This window comes from Fopius arisanus, unplaced genomic scaffold (assembly GCF_000806365.1).
Source record: "Fopius arisanus strain USDA-PBARC FA_bdor unplaced genomic scaffold, ASM80636v1 scaffold00154, whole genome shotgun sequence".
In the NCBI taxonomy this organism is placed as follows: Eukaryota; Metazoa; Arthropoda; class Insecta; order Hymenoptera; family Braconidae; genus Fopius; species Fopius arisanus.
In genome coordinates, this window is record NW_011887893.1 from 186,325 (window position 1) to 208,084 (window position 21,760).

Consider the following 21,760-nt stretch of genomic DNA (forward strand, 5'->3'; position numbering starts at 1 on the left):
GATGTCATCCACACGCTTCGTACAACGTCGATAGCCCTCAGCAGGCATGGTGTAACCCAGAAAGTTAATTTCAGACTGTCCAAGTACGCTTTTGTCCACATTGATAGTAAGAGCCTGCTCATGTAACTTTCTAAAAATTATTCTGAGATGTTTCTTGTGCTCTTCGGGCGTTGCTGACATTATCAGAATGTCGTCAATGTAGACAAAAACAAAGTCCAGATCTCTAAATATGGAGTCAATGATTCTCTGGAATGTTTGTGTTGCATTACGGAGTCCAAATGGCATAACGAGGTACTCGAAAAGACCCCAAGGTGTGGTGATAGCCGTCTTCTCGATGTCATCCTTGTGCATTGCTATTTGGTGATATGCAGGTGCTAGGTTCAAAGTAGAAAATAACTTTTTGCCAAATAAAAGTGGAAAGAGGTCTTGGATGAGAGGTGGAGAGTATTTGTCTGGTTTTGTCAAGGCATTTAACTTGCGATCATCTCCACAAAGCCGCCTGCAATTTGATGCCTTCTCGGTAAGGTGAATTGGACTGGCCCATAGACTGCTGGATGGTCTGAGAATGTTCGATTCCAACAGAATATTGATCTCATTTTTGGCTACTATGGCTTTTTTCCCAGCCAATTTACGAGGACGTTCGACGACTGCTGGTCCGGTAGTGATAATCTTATGTGCAAAGCAGGATTTTTGTGAAATTGGTGTGCGTGATGGTTTAGTGATCTCTATAAATTTTTGCAGTAAATCTCGGTACTTGTGATTAAAACTTAGTGTTGATATCGCGTAGAGTGACGTCCGGTAAACTTCACCTTTTGAAGTGCGTGAAGTGATGGAGTCAATGACCTGTTGATTATGTAAGTCAGTCAACCATGAATAGTCGGACAGAAAATCCGCTCCTACAATTGCTGATTCTACGTCAGCAAGGAGGAACGTCCACGTAAGTTTTCTCCTCAAATTGAAGTCCAACCTGAGTACTTTGTTTCCGTATGTATGGATTACCGAGGAATTAGCAGCATAGAGATTAAATACATCGCGTTTAGGGTTGGCGGCGAAATAATTCACAGGAAGCACTGAGACAATTGATCCAGAGACAATTAAAAAATTCTGTCCAGTGAATGTGTCCATCATGTGCAATCTCTTCTGTGTAGGAATGTTTTGGTTGATGCTGTCGTCAACGGAATTTATGGACGACAGCTTCATTAGTTTCCCGTCTGTTTAGTCCTCGCACTGGCTGAGCAGGGTTCGATGCATCGATTCGCCTTCTCGCCGAATTTCCGGTGGTACAAGCATACTCCCAAACGATTGGAGTTGTTCGCAGAATTGACATTAATTGTTTTCGACCTGGACCGTAAGCGATGATGTGTAGGACTTATGCTGTTGATTCTGGCTGTCAGCTCACTGAACCCTCGAACCAGTGTCTCGAATCTTTCGTTCAACTTTTGTACTTGTTCTTCCACAGTAGAACTGGAGGTGGTATTGCGAGTGTGTGTAGCGATAACTGTGTGTCCAGAAGTTACGTCGTTAACATTGTCTGCTAACGTGGCCATTTTATCTACATCGAGCTCATCTGTTGTGGATAGAATGCTGCGTAATGTGATTGGGAGATGGTTCAACCAGAGTGTACGTATCATTTCATCCGTGAGACAACCAGCAGAGAGATTTTTCATCTCTCTGAGGAGTTCAGAGGGCTTCCTGGTGCCGAGCTCCAATCCTGTGAGAAGCTTATGTAATTGTTTTTCTTTGAAATCAGTAAATCTTTCAATAAGTTTATCTCTGATATTTTTGTACTTATCTGCTTCGGGAGGGTGTCTGATAATATCCGATACCTGTCTGAGGCAGTCGGCGTCCAAAGCAGAAACCACGTGGAAATATTTGGTACTATCGACTGTGATTTTCTTCGTGCAAAAATGAGCTTCGGCATGAATAAACCATAGATCTGGGTTGGTTTTCCAGAATCCTGGTAATTTAATTTGGTTGATGGTGGCCAGAGTCTCGGTAGGTACTGTGTTACCCTGTGTCTGAAATGGTAAAATACCTGGCTGGGAGTGTGTACCTGGGATCAAACACGTGCCTTCTGTTTGGAGATGTTGGAGACGTTGTTGGACTTCATCAATTACTAGTTGCTGTTGCTGTAAACGAGCTTCCTGACTTCCAAGGTCTGCGTCATTATTTCCCGAACGTGTTGGAGAATGTTTAATCGTCATCTTAACGGCTTGCGTCGATTGAAGGAGTCAGATTTGCCGTCGTTCGTTTTGGAGCAACGTGGTGACTTTGGAGTTACCTTTTTAAATCCACCTGCATCACGTCGGGGTCACCAATGTAGTGGGTTATACTTTTCTCCCACAATATATATTTAAAGATGGATTAATTCTGGCTAACAATACTTATTGTTATAACAAAATAATACTCAAAATAGTTAACAACTATTAAAATTCTCTTTATCAAATGTCGTGGATAAGGAAGCTACAGCTGTAGTGCGTCGATGCAGTTCTGAGGAGCTAACTTCTGCTTTCTTCCTCGTTTGCGCTGTGGTAGATGTTCCATGGGTTTGGCAGTGTTCTGCCCCGATGTGGCTCCATCGGTATTGTAGGTCTCGAGGTTATGATCAGAGCTACGTGACGGAGTAGCCACAAAGATGCCTCCCACCATGCCTCAAAAAACGTTGGATGACGAAATATCAAAATACCAACGGTCGTAGGGGAGTCAGGCTTGAAAAGTATCGAAAGGGCGGTTGTTCGCCAAATAAAGTCAATTTCAATTCAATTTTCAAATCGAAATCTTCCAGTGGTATCCTGCTCGTCATCCAGTTTACTCTTCAAGACCTGTCTACAAGGGAGCAACTCTGCAGGACCCCCCTGTGACGTCACCACTGGGCATAGTCCGAGCGTACCACTCGACTCTCCTTGCAACCCCAGATTGAGTGCGCAACTTTAATGACAACCAAGGGGTCCAAAGTAAAATTTCGACTCTTGGTTATCAACGAGGGGTCTTGCTTATTAGCAAAGCTGACCCTTCACGATCCGTCTGTTGGGAAGCAGCTCTGCAGCACCGCTCACTCTCATCGCCACTAGTTCGAGTACACAACTCGATTTTCTGCACTGTGTCAGATCGACTGCATTTCTTCAAGTCAGTACCGACCTGGTAAATCGCTCAGCGTACAACTGAGCTCATCCTGAGTATACAGCTCAGGGAATCTTCTCATCAAGCCAACACCGATCTGGTGAATCTATCAGTGTACAACTGAGTTGATCCCAAGCGTTCAGCCGATGATATTTCTCCAACCCAGCACCGACCGGATAAATTACTCAGCGTACAACTGAGTATACCCCGAGTGTGCAGCTCTGAGATGTTTCTACGCCTAGCAACATAAAGCTAGAGAACAACCAAGTTTTACCTGAGTGGATAATCCAGGCCTATCAACACCGCCAACACCTTCTGAGTCATCACATCACCATCACCAGCGCTAAAGAAGCGTGTTTGAGCATTTTCAACTCCATCCGTATGAGAGGATTTAGCATACTTTTGAAGTTCTTCGAAATCCACTGCGAAGAGGAAACACCAAGAGATCGCCGCTTCCCTCCTGTCGTTTATTTCTACAACCGTAAGTCGAAAAAACAAACCAACAACATTCACACTATTCTCTCCTACACTTTCCCATCTCTATCCCTGGTTTTTATCTTGGACTTTTCTGTCTCCCAAGTAAAGTGTAATAAATTTAAAATCTATTTGAAGGGAAACTTAAGGGTATCTTTCTCTTAGTGTGCTAATTTCCCATATTATAACCATTGTGTACTTCGGTACTCAAAGTAGGCCCACTAAGTGAGATTTATAAGATCCTTTCTCCTTCGGACACTACCTGTCGGGATTAGTTACCGTCAACTCACCTGACGGGTTCACCTTTTCCGCAACATAGACAAGGAAGAAGAGGATGCAAGAATAGATACCCTCCACCCCAGTTTGGTCCCTGAGACGGCTCTGTGCAACGCACATCGAAGCCTTCTAACCCCCCAAACCAGCCATAGTACGAGGACCCCAAAAAAAAAACAACAAGAACGACCACACCCACCACCCTTCTACACGGTCTGCTTGAGCAATCCATTGGAACCGGTCTTGCTGCCTTGTGGACACTTGATCACCTATAAAACATCCGCCACCCACCAAAAATTTTCAATAAATAAATAATTCCTCATAAAGAAATAAAAAATATATTTGTCATAAACAAGAAGGGCGAGTATCCTCAAAATGTATATATTTTTTAGCCCTATCATTACCCACGCAGATATTCGTGGTAAAATCTTTTGTTTTTTTTTTCACACGAACACGCCAAGCCAACTTCGTAATCTTGTCGGGAAACTTAGGGAAATCCATTACCTATGTTCAAGGTGAAACTACTTGTGATCTTAATTTTCTTTTAGTTTTAGTTTAGACTGCAAAGAAGCCAACGCATTCTGGAATCCCATACCTAGAGACAATTGCGATTTTATTGGATACGACGAACTTCATGAACGACCCGTCAAACGCAGCTACAACAATACCACATCCAGGGAAGGAATGGAGGAAGTATATTCTGTTATGAAAAATCACATGGTCTTGGGATTCTCCAAGAAAGGCGTAGAAGCTACCCGTGGAAAAATTTTTATCCTCTCACTTTTTATCACTCAAGATCTTTGATTCAAAAGATATAAAGATAAGAAATAAATTCTAGAAGAACACCAATATCTACTACCAATCCCGACCTTATGCGATATGTTAACAGCAAATTCATTTACGGGGATGAACATTTAGGTCAACAACGGAGAAATTTATACGTGGACGTCCTAATGCAAAAATGCAAAGTAGAAAGACAATTAATTAGAAACTCACTACTTATTGCCTACAGTAAGCCTCGGGAATTCTCTTGAAAAATTATGAAGGAACCCGGCCACCGTATATGGCCACCAGAGCAGGTGAAGTTATCCACATCGTCCATACCTGCGGCACTTGCTAGATTGTCGACCTGCTACACTCACTTACCAGTCATAGTCAACAACGAGACAATGTTCGTCACTCCACAGACACATAGCCTGCAAAAAATCAGCCCAAGAGTAAGTTGCAATGCCTTTATTGTGCTAATGTATAACATTGATGGAACATGGATAAAGTTAAACTTTGAACCCAGCCCCGCAGTACAGCGTAGCGAATTAGAACCCCAAGCTAAGACCAATGGGAAATATGAAACTTTTGCCAACCTCGCTACCAGTGGAATATACTCAACAGATGACTTGAAGAGATTACAACATCACCTGATATGCCCCGAGGAATCCACTGCAATTCTTAACTCAATGACTCGAGGGACGATGGGCGAGATAATTTCAAGCAACCTGCGTTACTGCTTCACCAATCGTCTCGACGAAAGCTCTACAGACAAAATTGTAGACTGCGCTACTACCAAGTTATGGAGCTGGATCACCTGTTTTGGGACATTTAGCGCCGGAATCATTGGATTGATCCTGAAAGTACTCAAATTTATTATTGATACATTTGTTCATGGATATGCTTTGCATGGAGCATTCGGCTGTGGAATAAGGCTCATCCCCGCCCCATGGGATACTATAACGACCTTCCTACTTCACTTCACAAAAAGAGTTTCAAGAAAACCAGAAGAAACATTAAACAAAGAACAAGATATCGGAAAATTGGAGGAAAACAAACCTAAAGCTCCGCGACCAGAAATGCCTGAAATCCGGCCCTTATATCCTAAATTCACACCCGAAACCTCAAAACCCCAAATCCCACTGGGTGTATTCTAAATTCACACCGTCCGCGGATGGACAAACGCAACATACGACAATAAATAAACACATACATACGACGCACACCTCTCATACCAAAATACAAAAACCGATAAAAAAAGAAAAAAAGATGATATCCAGGTAACCATACTTATAGATTGAACGATGCGCTATCAGGGTATTACACAAGAATCTCCTCTCAACTACCTCATACGGGTCATGGAGGCGGCACAAAATGTTGAAGAAGTTGAACGAATCTGTAACCAGTTAGATAAGGGCAATTGGTGCATCATGATGGGATACATCTCTCAAGAATCTCTTATTTGCGCCTTGTGTGCTCCTCACGAATTTGTCCCAAATCCAGCAGAATGACACGAATTTCGTTTTACCGTCTTGGAAATTAGGAACACCACAATGCCACAGATGCAGGGTCAGATCTGTTGGTCACCTCAACATCGGATGCAGTTGTATCACTTGCATAGCAAATATGTGGGCCCAAACTAAGGCACCACCACTTGAACTACTTCCTGTGAGCCAGGAATTTCAGAAAGGTAACCCTCATCCCACATTCCCCATGAGAATGAATCTGAAGCTGAAATCTTCGAAATGGCACTCAACTTGGAAAAAAAATACTCTGCCATTACCGACCCAGAAGCTACGGCTAGCACGACGCCCACAGTCCAAACACCACCAAACCCGAGCTTCTACGGATTACGCTCAAGCCGATGTCCACCCCTTCCTAAACACACATCCGTCAACAAACAAGAAGACCACCGCTTTAATTGTGGAACAAAAATCCTTAATGATATATGCTTAATGATTACCAATATTACGCACACACGTCACCATTAAATAACCGACTCTTTATATACAAGTCCAATATTTCGATTTAAGGGATTATTTGTATTACGATGTAATCACGTATGCCAGTTTCAGTGCATGAATGATTGGAGACCAAAATGTATACACTTGAATCCCCTACTTACCTCATTTACCTACACCCCCCCCTTTTTTTTCTCTTCAACTTTTATTATTATGATTGTTTAAGTACAATATGCTCTTCCTCAAGAATCAGAGGACCCAAATGAACCCTTTAATTCAACTATCGTATCCGTTAGTAAAACTTTTTTTTTACAGACACAAGGTCCCACATAATGAATATACACCGACCGATGTTCATTGCGAGGTGACACTTGGGAATACCCCAGCCAATATTGTATCAATTGGATGAAATTCTAAAACCATGAGGACTGTTTCTTCGAAGGCACCAAGACCATATTTTCATTTGTTGATAATTGGAATATTATAACAGGTTTCTCTTTACAAAATCTTTATGTCTATACAGAACCTGTGGTTCCCATACTTGGAAAAATTCTAGAATGATGTCGGTCTCCGGAATGCAAATCTCTGCCGGACAGACTAAACGACTGGTTATTGAGCGACGAGAGAGTCAACATCAAATGGAGAACCCTATTAGACTCAGTGAGACCATTAGACGTAGATAAGACCGTTGACAACCAAACATTCAATTCAGACCTCCCCACGGTACTCGCCAACCTATAACTCGCGACAACGCTGTACACCCCGCATGACCCGCGGTCACAGACAGAATGAATTATGAGACTACATACATGGCACCACAACTAGAAAACTTGCTGAAAGACCTAGAAAGCAAATACGCAATTTTAAATACTTTTGCAGCCGAATTTTTAGAAGGCACTCACAATAGCCGGACATAACTCCCTAACAATGCCACAGATTTCTTCAAATCCATCTCACTATCGTGCAAATTCTTGATTGTTGCTGTGCTGGACATTCTATGAAATATCGAATTACGGCAAATCCATCCACTCACCTTTTGGATGGGACGTTTGAGAAGAGTTTTAAACAACTATAACTACAGCGACAATAGTCGGCCTCCACAAACCACGGTACGGATTAGGAATAGTAGAACTCCCCAAATTAGCTGATATCACGATGACGATGAGAAAAAGGCAGCTAGGTATTATAATCACCGTGCCTATGAGAAACCGAGAAGCTGGACAAGTATATGATACATGCACATCCGGCTCTCCAAAAATTTAATGAAATGATACTAAATTTTGCATATAGTACCCACTACCGACTATTTATAAATTACGAATGATGGTCAGACGTCCTCCCTACTCTCTCGCGAATTTTTCCAGAACTTCTGTAAGAATATCAACGAATATTCGATCTGTAAACCGCTCAATAATTTTTATGCCACTACAGCCCACTCCTCTTGTGAACTATCCTTTTACCATGGTGTCCTCCGCCAGATTCTATCATTTTGCAACATAAAAATCACGGGAGCCCAGGAAAATCGTTGCATACCCCTTGAAGTCCGATGTAGGTCGTTATATAGTGTGAAGAAAAGCATCGCCGCGCAGCTAACCAGTTCTCAACACCTTCCTGTCAAACTATCACTTAAAGGAAGTCGCAAGCTCAGCATTGACAAGCGCTGCAGACTGACCCCTCCTGATTTGGACCTATTCAGCCCAACCTCTGTTCCACGCCGAACGGGTAGAACTGATTATATGACAAAGAATTAGTTGAATTTAACCAAGTTATATCCCCAAATTAAGAACTACTCTGATTTATTAACTTTTGGATCATCTGTAGGGTATCATAACTATCTCTCTTATCATGATTGAACATAACATAACACAGGATCACCATCACTCGAATCCCCAACTAATCCTCGAAAACACTCATTTTCTTTGGAAGTCTCTGCGAATCTTGAATTTCTGCCTGATACTAATCGATCTTTTTCTAAAAACTCAGGAAATAACCATACTTAGAAAGTCTACAAGAAACCAAAGTACTCCTACCTTGCAGAGAACTAAACCCCCCAGCCTCCCATTAGGCGCTACTCCCACCTCTCCCCTTACCATCCATAGCCAGTAGTAGTATGAGGTTGCCTTCGTTGAACCCGATCGTCTCATAAGCCTTAGGTTTTCGTCACTTGAACAACAAAACATCGACTCTATAGATGGTCATCTCACCTCCGCAACCGCAGAACTAGACACTTCAGAACCCTACCGTAACCGCTGTACCACAGACCCATTTTCTCCAGCCAACCCACCTACACAATAATGAAATTCATACCATGATCCCTTTCCTCGGAAAGGGATCATGGTATGAATTCCCTTTCCGAGGAAGTAAAATCAAAAATCGAGCAGGATACGTGCCCTTCACCTTCCCCTAAAGTTACTACGGGAGCAATTGAAGGAACGGCGAGCGTATGAGCATCGATCAAAATTTGGCCTTCATATATGTATGACAAACAATGATAGTTACTGTAATATTTTGTATGAAATTATTGACGGACGAGACATCTCGTGTCCCATTTGTGATTTATAGCGTAGTATGATTATCATTGCTCTCGGTACTCTCTCTCTGTGATACAATGGCGTTATCGTGTGACTGACCAAATACACCTGACAATAGTTATCGCCATATATCCAATGCATCTCATTATTTTCCTAAATCTCCTAATTAGGAAACCTCCACAGACATTACAGTGGCTACGAGTTGGTGAATATTTCGGACGTTTATACTATATTTTTGTTATAAAATTAATGTGGACAGTTAAAGCGTGTGACCGCGTGCTAGTGTGAGGCAAAATCATGGACAGCCAGATTAATGAGCTGCAAAATCCGTTAGCTGAAAGTAAAATTTTATTTGAAACATTAAAATCTAAATATGAGCAAACCAAAGCGGCTGTCAGCACGAAATTCAAATTACAAGAAGAAAGAATAACTGAGTTGCAACGAGCTATTGACGAAGCTCAACCCGTTATGGCGGCTGGTCATTCAGGAGCTCCCCAGACCAATCAGTTTGTTACGTCGTGTGTTGGGCCAATTGAAGGGTACGATTCTTCTGAGGACTGGAGTCAATGGTTGGAGCGTTTTGAGTTATGCATGTCTGGAAATTTGATTCCGGAGAGTCGACGTAAAGAACTTTCTCTTAACCTGTTTTGTAAGAAGGGGTATGCACTTGTTAAAAGTTTATGTGCGCCTACTGCTCCGAAAGACAAACCCTATAGTGAATTAGTTGAAATAATGACTGATCACTTAAAACCTAAACCCAGTATTATTACCGAACCTTTCAAATTCAATGGTTATAATCAAGCCGAGGATCAATCTATTAGTGATTATTTGGCTATACTCAAGAGGTTATCAACTTTTTGTGAGTTTGGTAATAACATTAATGATACCTTAAGGGATCGTTTTGTTTGCGGGATGAGGAGTAAAGCCATCAAAAAGAAGGTTCTGAGTGAGAGAAACCTCACATACGAAAGAACTGTTGAAGTGGCGCTAAGTGAGGAAGAAGCTGTTCGTGATACTGGGGAAATGGAGTCGAGGTTCGAAAGCTCATCCGTCAATTTTGTTAGGAGGAATGATGTGAATACTCGATCAGAGAAGCTTGATGTGTGTCTTTGCTGTGGTATGAAGGGCCATGATAGATTCCACTGCAAATTTAGAAATTTAATTTGCAATTATTGTAAAAACAAAGGACATATTGTAGCAGCCTGTAGATTAGCTCAAAGGAAGAAGGATGCAGGTATAAAGAATGACTCACAGAAAAGTAGAATGTTTATTGGTAGGAAGAGTCATAAGAATACGGTCAGTCAGTCAAATCATAAGTCTAATGGAAAACACAATTATTTAGATGAGATTGTCCAAATTAATGATAATTTTGATCAATTTTTCAGCTTAGATGAGGAAAATTGTCATTTATACCGAACTGATGAGTCTAGTTCATTATGTATTAAGATTGATGTAGAAAATGGCAGAGTGAATTTTGAAATTGACACGGGTTCACCGATTACCGCAATTTTGGAGAAAGAATTGGGTATAAGTAACGTTTTTTCTAATCTTAAAATGCGATCCACTACCAGGAAATTCAAATCATATTCTGGGGCTCCGATTATTCCACTAGATGTGTTGGATGTAGGGGTCAGGTATAAAGACATTGCACAAAAATTGGAAATTTTTGTAATGCCTGGTAGTGCTCCACCAATTGTGGGAGAGAGTGGATTAAAAAATTGAGAATTTCGTTGCATGAATGTGAGCAAAGTAATATGGGTGAAACAGTCAATACAATTAAAGATTATGATCTAGTACAATTGAAGAATGAATTTCCTGATGTATTAACTGATAGATTAGGATTGTACAATAAGGGAAAATTTATTTTGTCACTAAAACAAAATGCCACTCCCGTTTTTTGCAACCCGAGATCATTGCCTTATGGTTTTATGGGTAAAATTGAAACAGAAATTGATAGATTGTTAAAATAAAAAATTATTGAACCAGTGAAAAGTAGTGATTGGGGCACACCTATCATGCCAGTGATATAGAATAATGGTTCTGTCAGAATTTGTGAACATTACAAAATTACGGTATATAAATTTTTGACAATTGATAAGCACCCAATACCACGAATTCAAGATCTGCTAGTGAAATTGAAGGGGAAAGTTGTTAGTAAAATCGATCTCTCTCATGCTTACTCACAAGTGGAATTAGATGATAAGTCGAAATGTTTAACTACGATTTCGATACATAAAGGATTATTTGTGTACAATCGGTGTTGCTTTGGGATTGCTTCAAACCCTAGCCTTTTCCAGAGGTTGATGGAGTCAGTTTTAGCTGATATCCCCGGAGTTGTTGTATTTTTCGACGATATTGTTGTTGCAGGTTGTAGCAAATAAGAACATGATGAGAGATTAATGGAGAGAGATTAATTAAGACTTTAAATCAGTTAAAAGATGATGGTTTAACTGCTAAAATGGAAAAATGACAACTTTTTAAAAAGGAGATTGAATTTTTGGGTTTTAGAATTAATGAAAATGGTATTGGTGTAATTAAAGAAAAAGTTGAAGCTATTAATAAGGTCCCACCACCGAAGAAAATCAAGGAATTAAAATCATTTCTTGGCATGACAAACTATTATTCCAAATTCGTTAAGAATTATGCTGGAATTGTAGCCCCAATGTACTTATTGTTGAGAGAAGATGTAGAATCGAGGTGGTCTAGGCATCAGAATGATGCGTTTATTGAAATTAAAAAGAAATTGATATCAAGCCATATTAGAATACATGACAACCCTAGGTTACCCGTGAACGTAACTTGCGATTCTTCTCTAATTGGTGTGGGAGCCGTTATATCGCATATTTTTCCAGATAATATAGGTAAACGAATTGCTGTTAATTCTTTAGCTGTGACCAAAGCCGAACGCAACTACTCGCAATTAGACAGGGAAGCCTTGGCTATTGTGTTTGCTGTTAAAACATTTAACCAATATTTGTATGGTAGGGAATTTCTTTTAGAATCGCATCATAAACCGTTACAATTTATTCTTTGTTCTAGGAAAGGACTTCCCGTATTTGCTGCGAGTAGATTGCAAAGATGCGGCGTGTTTTTATCTGGATATGATTATGATCTTGTGCATATTAAGGGTACTAGTAATGTTATTGCTAATTTTTTCTCTCGTTCGCCTAAATTACCGGAAGAGGGAGCAGAAATGAAGGAATTTACATATTTAGACTATGTAGATTCTGAAATTAGAACTATTGACTGCGAGTTAATTCGTGAGGAGACGAGGAAAGATGTGATCTTATCCACGATTTTCAGGTAATGAATGGGTGGACTGATAAGATTGATAGTAGTTTTGATTGTTTTAAAAATAGATATCGTGAGCTGACGGTGGAGAGTGGATGTCTGATGTGGGGGCATCGCGTTGTTATTCCTAGCTCACTTCGTGAAATGTTGCTGAGGGAACTTCATTCGAGTCATCTGGGAAATGTTCGGATGAAGGCCATTGCTCGCTCCTATATCTGGTGGCCTGGCATCGACTCGGACATCGAGAGGATTTCAAAATCACGCATCCTTTGTTTGGAAAACTCAACTCCACTCCACTCAAGTCCACCCAGGACTAAGTTGCAGAATTGGAAGTGGCCTGAAGGCCCCAATCAACGACTTCATATAGATTTTTTCGGCCCCATCGATGGGAAAATGTATATGGTCATAATTGACGCTTTCTCCAAATGGCTCGAGGTGAAAGACATGAAGGATATTACATCGAAAAGTACGATGATGGTTCTCAAGGAGTATTTCTGTTCGTGGGGCTTTCCAGAGATTATCGTGAGTGATAATAGCCCCAGCCTGATTTCAGAGGAATTTGAAAAGTTCTTGGATGACAGGAGGATTCTTCAAGTTAAAACAGCTCCTTATCACCCTGCCTCAAATGGAGCAGTCGAAAATGCGGTAAAGACATTCAAGATTAAATTGAAGTTATTACTTATGGAAGTAGGGAGGATGCTCTGGATCAATTCCTTCTGAGTTATAGATCTACTCCACATTGCACTACTGGATGTTCACCATCAGAACTGCAGTTTAGAAGACCGATAAAAACATCAATTGATCTGGTTAGACCCAATCTTCGAGGTCATGTACTTAAACGACAATACAGTCAGCAAGTACACGCCGCATAGTTATGGAAAAAGATATTATGAAAAACAAATGGAATCAAACTAGAATGATGGATCAATTGTCTCCAGTAACCTACGTTGTGGAAACATTTGACAATCGTCTATGGAAACGTCATATAGATCAGCTTAAATCTAGTTTGTTATTTGAAACCCCGGAATCGACGATCGAAGCGGATTCCATCGCACTAGATCTCTCTTCATGGGAAACTCGTGTTGAACCGAGAGGCCCACAGGGACTAGCACCGAAGGCACATCTAGGGACTCCAATATTTCGGAAAAACCTGAGGAGTCTCAAGGAAACTTTTCTAAGCTAGTATCACCTATATCAGATCGACCCGCTCCACTGTCAGCTGACTCATATTGGACGAGCCAAGCTCATCCGGCCACCCCACCCACAGTAGAGCTGAGACGCTCTGCTCGAATTAGAAAACCAGTAAAACGACTTAATTTGTAAGGGTTGTTACTTTGCGATTAATGGATATGAATGTGTGTGGGTATTTTTGTGAACATTTTATGGGTATTAAATTTTGAGAATATTGAAGAATTATGTCCGGAGGAGTGTAATATTTAGTATGAAATTATTGACTGACGAGACATCTCGTGTCTCGTTTGTAAGTTATACCGTAGTATAATTATCATTGCTCTCTGTACTCTCTCTCTGTGATACAATGGCGTTATCGTGGGACTAACCAAATACACCTGACAATAGTTATCGCCATATACCCAGTGCATCTTATTATTTTCCTAAACTTCCTAATTAGGCAACCTCCACAAACATTACTGTTACCAATGACACTAAGTAAAAAAAGGAAAAGGAAAAAAAAATACATTATATGTTTTTAGACTTGATAGGATATGCATGCAATGTGGGTTTATATGAGTTTCTATGAGGAGTTTTCCTTATCCCCTATTATCATTATCATTATTCATGTACATTCTTGTTACTATGTCCTGTCGGATATGCGGTACAAATTAAAATCCATAGCTAAGAACAGGCGTGAGTAGGCGTCAAAGGGACAATGATATTAAATATGTATACTGTGACCTTGGCCGGGAATATAAAATATATTAATTCTCGGAGAATGCACGATATATCCGGGAAAATCAAATTAGGGGCAAAATCCAGTAATCTAAATAATTTAAGGGGGATTTAGGTAGATTGATTTTTAATATATTCAAGTGTCCATAATACACAGATGTTAATACAACAATGAATCCAGGCCTTTTGACTAATTAACTCGAGGGTGGGGCGGTAAGGCCAACTCACTTGCGGCTACGCGAAATAGTATAACATAAAAAAATAAGGGGGGTGAAGTTAATGGTGCAAAGGGGGACAAGTTAGGGGACCGATTTTCTAAATTCTTACAAACTACGTGGGAGGGGGTGGGCGGAGAATAATTATTACAGCAAATAAAATAATGGATAGAGTGATTGTTTAGAGGCTCACCGTTGGGGGGAAATGATTATAAAAATGGTAAATTCGTTGGGGCAGGGGATAAATGTCAGGGTACTCACAATGTTGGCGGCCAATACTGGACCAATAACCCTCAACTCTTCGCGTCTGCATTTTTCCTCTTTCCTTCCTTCTCCATACTTCTCCACTCCTGGATCTCCACACTAGTCAAAATCTCCAACACAATGAAATTCTCCTCCGAACAATCTCTTCTCCAAAAACACTACTGGTCACGGGGCAGCTGTCTCACAAGTGATGACTGCCAGTTATCTTCACACCTTCTTCCCCGATTATCGGTCATAATCTGGGTTAATCAGGGGCACTTGTCATTGAGTGTCTTTTTCTTCTTAATTATTCTTTGAGGGTCAGTTGAGGGATGTCTCGTTCTTTTCCAGGTCACGTGGTGTCCAGTCTCTTCGTGGGGGGTTTTCTCCTTTTCGCCAGTCTGCGATGAGTGCGGCGGCGAAGGGCAACGGGGGGTGGGGGGTTTTCTTCTTCATCGTTGTAGTCCTTTTCCACGGTTGATGTGAGTACCGCGGCGAGGGGAAATGAGGTAGGGGGAAGGAGTATCTCGGGAATGGGTTGTCCAACGGTGGCAAAAAAGAGTAACTTAAACCTAACTTAGGCTAGGAAAAATAATAAGTATTAATTAGGGGGCATGGGGGGTGGGTGCAAAATTCTGCCTCGTTACAGAACGTATGGATGACCGAAGGTCTTAGTCGGAAAGTCCTATTCTATTACCACTCAAAGGCATATCCTGGTATTTATATATATATACCAAAAGAATGAAGGAAATACATGCCAATAACCATAACAATAACCATGACAATAGAAGCATATGCTAAAAACATCTGTATGTACTCTAAGACGCAATGTAAAACGTTTTAAATGGATCAGACTATATTACATAAGAATTCCCACGTATTCTGTAAGTGATGAAAAGAGGGCTATCTTACATTTACAAAATATGTATACCTCTATCCCACACCTTCACCGATCTCTAAATTTTACTCATACACTCTTACAAAATCACCTTGAAGCACCACACGCTCAGGTATGCAAAGAGGGCGTTGCACAATCTTCTTTCCGGAAGTGTCGCGGATCATGGGTCCCAAAAATGAATAGATAGGCCACGCATTTCTCCAAAAAGGCAAATCAAAGAATTTTGTAATTTTACAAAAAATAATAAATTTCACTCATACACTCTTACAAAATCACCCTGAAGCACCACACGCTCAGGTATCTAAAGAGGGCTTTGCTCAATCTTCTCTCCGGAGTCGTCGCGGATCGCGGGTCCCAAAAATGAATAGATAGGCCATGCATTTCTCCAAAAAGGTAAATCAAAAAATATTGTCATTTTACAAAAAATAATAAATAACAAAGAGGAGTATTGCTTAATGACTGAATATGCCACGCAATTCTCCAGAAAAGGGAAGAAGGAAACAGTAAATCGACGTGCTCCGCTCGACACTCATTGCCAGATATCATAAAAAAAGACCAGATATCGTTTTCACATACTGCTCTCGAACATCATCCATGAATCAATGAATCATCAATGAATTCCATGGTGATCTCAGTGCACGTACACTACGTAGGCCGATCGGACAAATCTACGACTTGGAAGGAGAATACGAACTGCTAGTCCAGGAAGAGGTATGAAAACGTACCGACCGGATAAATCCGAACTTTTGCGCATCTTCACCGCAAGAAAAGAGATCTTTTGCCATTTTTATTGAGGTCAATAAAAAGGCACGAAATAATTTTGAAACGAAGGGACCGTTACTCATGAAAGAAATCTCTTCATATTCTGATAACCACTGACCAACTACATATTGGTGGATTCCCAGAAGAAGTGTAGAAACCGACTATAAAGATGGGGAGCTACCAAGGACAAAAATCTCGCTTACTAAGCTCAGAGGATATCAACACGAACCAACACGATCAAAGCAAGTTTAACGATGGAAAGCCCCACACGGCATGCAGATGACTAGAACCTAGCTTATAAAAGCTCGGGCCAACAGTGATCAGAGAGTCGATCTCACTTGAAAACTCGATCGTTTAAAAACCTCGGTTCAGTTACGTTCCAGTGCTTCACAAGTACATCCCGGCCTAGCAACACGGTCTCCCCATCAAATTTAGCAGTGCATCCCTGCGTAGCGACACGGTTTTCACGTCAAATTCACTCTGCTTCCACGTTCGATAGCTCCACCAGCTCGTTACCTCCAGATTTAAATATTAACAGAAGTTGAAAGGGGATTCAACCAGGATATTTAGAAAAATTAATAAATTTACTAATTGTCAGGAAGATCAATTTTCATCTGCCCGAAAAGGACGTAAAACGATAAAAAAAACAACAATTAATAAAATCTCTTCTATAACGATTACGCGTTACTAACAATAATTTTCATTTGATTCCCAAAACGCCATTATCGTAGAGTTACCTAAATTAAGAGGTTTTTCTTGAACCAATTTTTCATAAGTGACATGAATAAATAAGTAAAGATGAAAAAGTCACAGGTAATAAAATGTCGCGGATATCTGGGTCACAAGATTCGACTGTTAAAAATCAGTGAAGTAAAAGCATTCACAAAATATTAAGAAAGCAATCCAAATAAAATCCAATGACTTAAGATTTCAGCAGTACAAATTATCGATAGGTCTACGTGACCTGAAAGGTTCAGAATCGGAACAAGACAAAAACACATTAGAGATGTGCAACAGGTGCGAATGATTATGCACGCATGAGCTCTAAAATTTAGCGATGCTTTACATTAATTTCCCTGTCCATAATGAATGAGAATCTATTCTCAGCACTGCCTCAATTCAACCGAATCACTTCCTGCGTTCAACACTAGGCTCAACGAATCGTGACTGTCCTTCATGTATTCCTATCCTTCCGCTGATTACCAATCAGCCTCTTGTTCGGAAAATTGTATCACATCCGTCAATTAAATTAGGGCTCCTTCATCTGACAGCAGAAAAACTAATTTTTCGTTGATCAGTTTCTCCACCGACGAGAAACCCCGATGAAGCTTTGGCCAACCAATAGTAGCTCTAGAAGCGTGTCAATCCAATGATGCCCCCACAGGTCGTCTCCAAAATGATGAAATGTACGTTAGTCAAATAGAACCAAATAAAATAGAACAAAGACAGTGACTGCGAATAAGCTCTCGCGACTCTCGCGATTAACGGTAACTTCCTGTCTGCTAAAAATTCACTATAATTGCGTAAACGGTCAAGGAACAGGTAATATGGCAAAATACCATGGTACACTGTTTAAGAAGAAAACTAGCCAAGCTGTGCTAAAATCAGTAAGAACTGTGAATTGATATGTTAGTGATGAAAGCAGTGTGAAGCCATTTGTCACTTCTCGAAACCACAGGAAATCTACGAATCTCCAATGAAATCTGAGCGATGAAATGACAGAACGACTGCGGTATCGAATTCAGGAAATTTTCCAATCCGTGAAAATTTATTTTTATCGCGCTGAATTCTTACGAATTGAATATTTAGAATAATTTTTTTGGAAAATTCAGTGGTGGGGGCTTACGGCTACAACCTCGTGAAATTATTTTATTCCTCATCATTTTATACTTACAAAATCTTTTCCAGAACGTTTTAATTTCATCATGTATATTTTTGGGATATGAGATAGCATGTATGGATATACTCACTTGTAGAAGTATCCCGAATTCAGAGAAAGTAAATATGTTTACCCCTTCGATTTTTCCTCAAAGCTCTTTGTTCAGTACAGCGAAGTAATTTTCAGAGGTGTACGCAACCCTCTGTACATTAGCCCGCCCTTTGGCACCAAAACGTTCCGAAATAAAATCAAAGTCAAAATCCTCCAGTCAGGCGTCAGGTCATATAACGAAATGGCCACCGTCAAAATCCTTCTTCGCTTCCAGCCTCTACTTTTCTTGTTGTTCGATACATAGAGATTTAAGGCCGGATGGAGGGAATGTTTCCTCGACTGGCGACTTTACACCCTCCTACTCCGCGGACAAGACCCGAACCTTGATCTCAAGCGATGCCCTGTCGGTAACTACGGCAATCGCTGGAAACCAGGGCATCATCGGACGGCGGGGCTTTGGAGGGGGCCGGAAAATTTTTTCATTCGATATACCACTAAGGTAGAATGAGAAATTTATATCTGAACAATGCGGTGAGGAGGGCGAGGGGGAGGGGGGGGGGATGTATCCAAATGTGCAATCTACTTTTTTCGAACCTCACAAAACCTCCTTCAAGATGACCGATGGAGTAAAAAAAAAGTCTCTACAGGAGTGGGTAAATCGACTCAGGGGATGATTCTGAGTCGATCTGTACCTATAAATTTCGAACTTTTTTTTTCATCCTCATTAACCCTCCTTCAAGATGACCGATGGAGTAAAAAAAAAGTCTCTACAGCGGTAGGTAAATCGACTCAGGGGATGATTCTGATTTGATCTGTACCTATAAATTTCGACCTTTTTTTCACCCTCATTAATCCTCCTTCAAGATGACCGATGGAGTAAAAAAAAAGTCTCTACAGGGATGAGTAAATCGACTCAGGGGATGATTCTGTGTCAATCTGTACCTATAAATTTCGACCTTTTTTTTCCACCCTCACTAACCCTCCTTCAAAATGACCGATGGGGTAAAAAAAAAGTCTCTACAGGGGTGGGTAAATCGACTCAGGGGATGATTCGGAGTCGATCTGTTCCAATAAATTTCGACCTTTTTTTCACCTGTATTAACCCTCCTTCAAGATGACCGATGGAGTAGAAAAAAAAGTCTTTACAGGGGTGGGTAAATCGACTCAGGGGATGATTCTGAGTCGATTTGTACCTATAAATTTCGACCTTTTTTTCCACTCTCACTTATACATTACCAAGATGCCCGACGGGGTAAGTCTATACAGGGGTAAAAAAAATGTCTCCAGAGGGGTGTGTAAATCAACTCAGGGGATGATTTGGAGTCCATCAGTACTTATAAATTTCAACCTTTTCTTCCAACCTTACTAATACATTTCCAAGATGCCCGACGGGGTAAGTCCAATCAGTGCATTGGAAAAAAATAAAAATAGAAGGGTTAACTGAGTGCATTGGAAGTAAATGAGGGGTTGAGAGTGGGAAAAGTGTGCCAGGGTGCAAAGGATGTTCACGGTGGGACCAATTCATTCGGCAAAAATGATGGTTGAGGGTGGAATGAGTCATGGGGAAATTGAGGGTTGCTGATGGGGTGAGTGCATGGGAACAATGAGCGTTGAGCCTGGGATGAGTGTACGGAGAAACAATGAAAGGTTGTAACCTGGATGAGTGTATCAGGGTGAAATGGGGGTTGATGGTGGGATCAGTCATCGAAACAATGACAAATGGGTTGATTATGGAATGAGTAGATGGGACAAAATGGGGGCTTAACGGTGGGATGAGTGTGTCGAGCAGAAATGAGGATTTTTCCCATGACTCATCGCACTACCCAGGTGGGGATTAACCATTGGTCCGAGCTTGGCCCAAGCTCGGACGAAGACTAACCTAGCTTGGATCAAGCTTGGAATTCAAGATTGTACCAACCTTGATTATTCCTTGGTTTGTAACGCTAGTTCAAGCTTGGACGTCGAGCCCGATCCAAGGTTGAGCCAAGATGCTAAAATGAAGGTAGTCCAGGCCTGGCCCATACTTGGACCAACCTTGATTCAAACTTGAACGGAAAATCCAAGCCGAGCCTGGGATCCAATCCTTAACCAATCCTTCAACTTATCTAGCATTTATTGATTAAAATAGAAGCAAAAATGAAATAATTAGTTGTTTATCGTAGATACAATTCAATTTTGCCTCTATTTATCATTCCCTGATAAACTGGTCTTTGAAAAAACCTAATTAATTAACTTAAAAATTGACCGCCGCAACCGAGATTCGAACGCATGACCCGAACATTATGAAACCTACGCCTTATCACTGAGCGAACACGCACTTATAACTTGTAATTTTCAATTGTGCATATAAGCTCTATGTCAACTTTATAGAAATACTGTTGTTGAATTACGTTCTATTTATTTAATGCAACTAACTTCAGTAATTGTTTACTTAATTTACATTATTCATTGACATAAGTTACTTTTTCTCGACCCCCTCCCCTTCCCCTTCTTCTACGACTCCTAATCCTTATTACGAACATACGCAGTAATTTATTCTATCTGTAACTAATTGATTGTTATTATTATAGTCATTATTATTATTATTATTATTATTTATTATTTTCTTTATCTATTCCAGGCTTGGATCCAAGCTTGGATCCAAGCTTGGAACATGGTCGGAATTTCCGAGGTACCCCAGCTTCGATTTGCCTATTTTCACTAAGTTTTGTTAAACACTGTATTTGCATAACATCAAGGTTTGTTCAAGATAGCATGTAATGTCCAGATTATTTTAACACTTCCGCGATATAATTAAATTAAAAATTAAATAAAAAGAGTAAAGTCAATAACCCTCCGCCACGAAAATTGGGCAACTCACAAAAAAACTACCAACGACCTCAGTAGAATGTGCAACGCTGCATTCCACAGGGGCCGTTGAAACCCAAATTTCAGCAACTTGCAACTTTTCTAGCAAGTAGAATCGAGTCAATGAACCGAAAATCTAGGAGGTGGAAATCACGCCACCTCTCCCACTCCAACCAATTTCCCAATTTTCAAAGGAAGAAGTAGCAGAGCCTCCCCAAAATTAACCAGTCTGAAAAAACCCGCTCACGAAAGAGCTACAACTTCCTGGCGGAATAATTATTGGAATCGGTCCGACTTTGGCTAATATTTCGGCGTTAATCTTTATTAAATATTCGGAGTGTTCCTGAATAATATTAGGGAACATAAATTAGCAACTGTTCGGGGATACTGCATACTTAAACCGAGAGTAAATAAACTCTTGCATATTAAGGGAACAAGTAGTAACCGTTTGTGAATGGTGGGTGTGACTCAACATTAACTAATTGTGATTATTAAAAACTATCGAGAACCTAGACTCAATTTCATCAACAAATCCAATCTAA

At 40.5% G+C, this 21,760-nt stretch overlaps 1 protein-coding gene across 1 annotated transcript; it reads right to left on the reverse strand.

The window, feature by feature from the left end:
- Positions 1-1,199: 1,199 nt before the first annotated feature.
- On the reverse strand, positions 1,200-2,204 carry LOC105272277 (uncharacterized). Its single transcript, XM_011314333.1, has one exon. The coding sequence runs from the start codon at positions 2,202-2,204 to the stop codon at positions 1,200-1,202; it is 1,005 nt and encodes a 334-aa protein (XP_011312635.1).
- Positions 2,205-21,760: the final 19,556 nt, after the last annotated feature.

What these genes read in the sequence shown, in the direction of transcription:
- LOC105272277 (XM_011314333.1), bottom strand. Translation starts at nt 2,204, where the DNA reads ATGACGATTAAACATTCTCCAACACGTTCGGGAAATAATGACGCAGAC.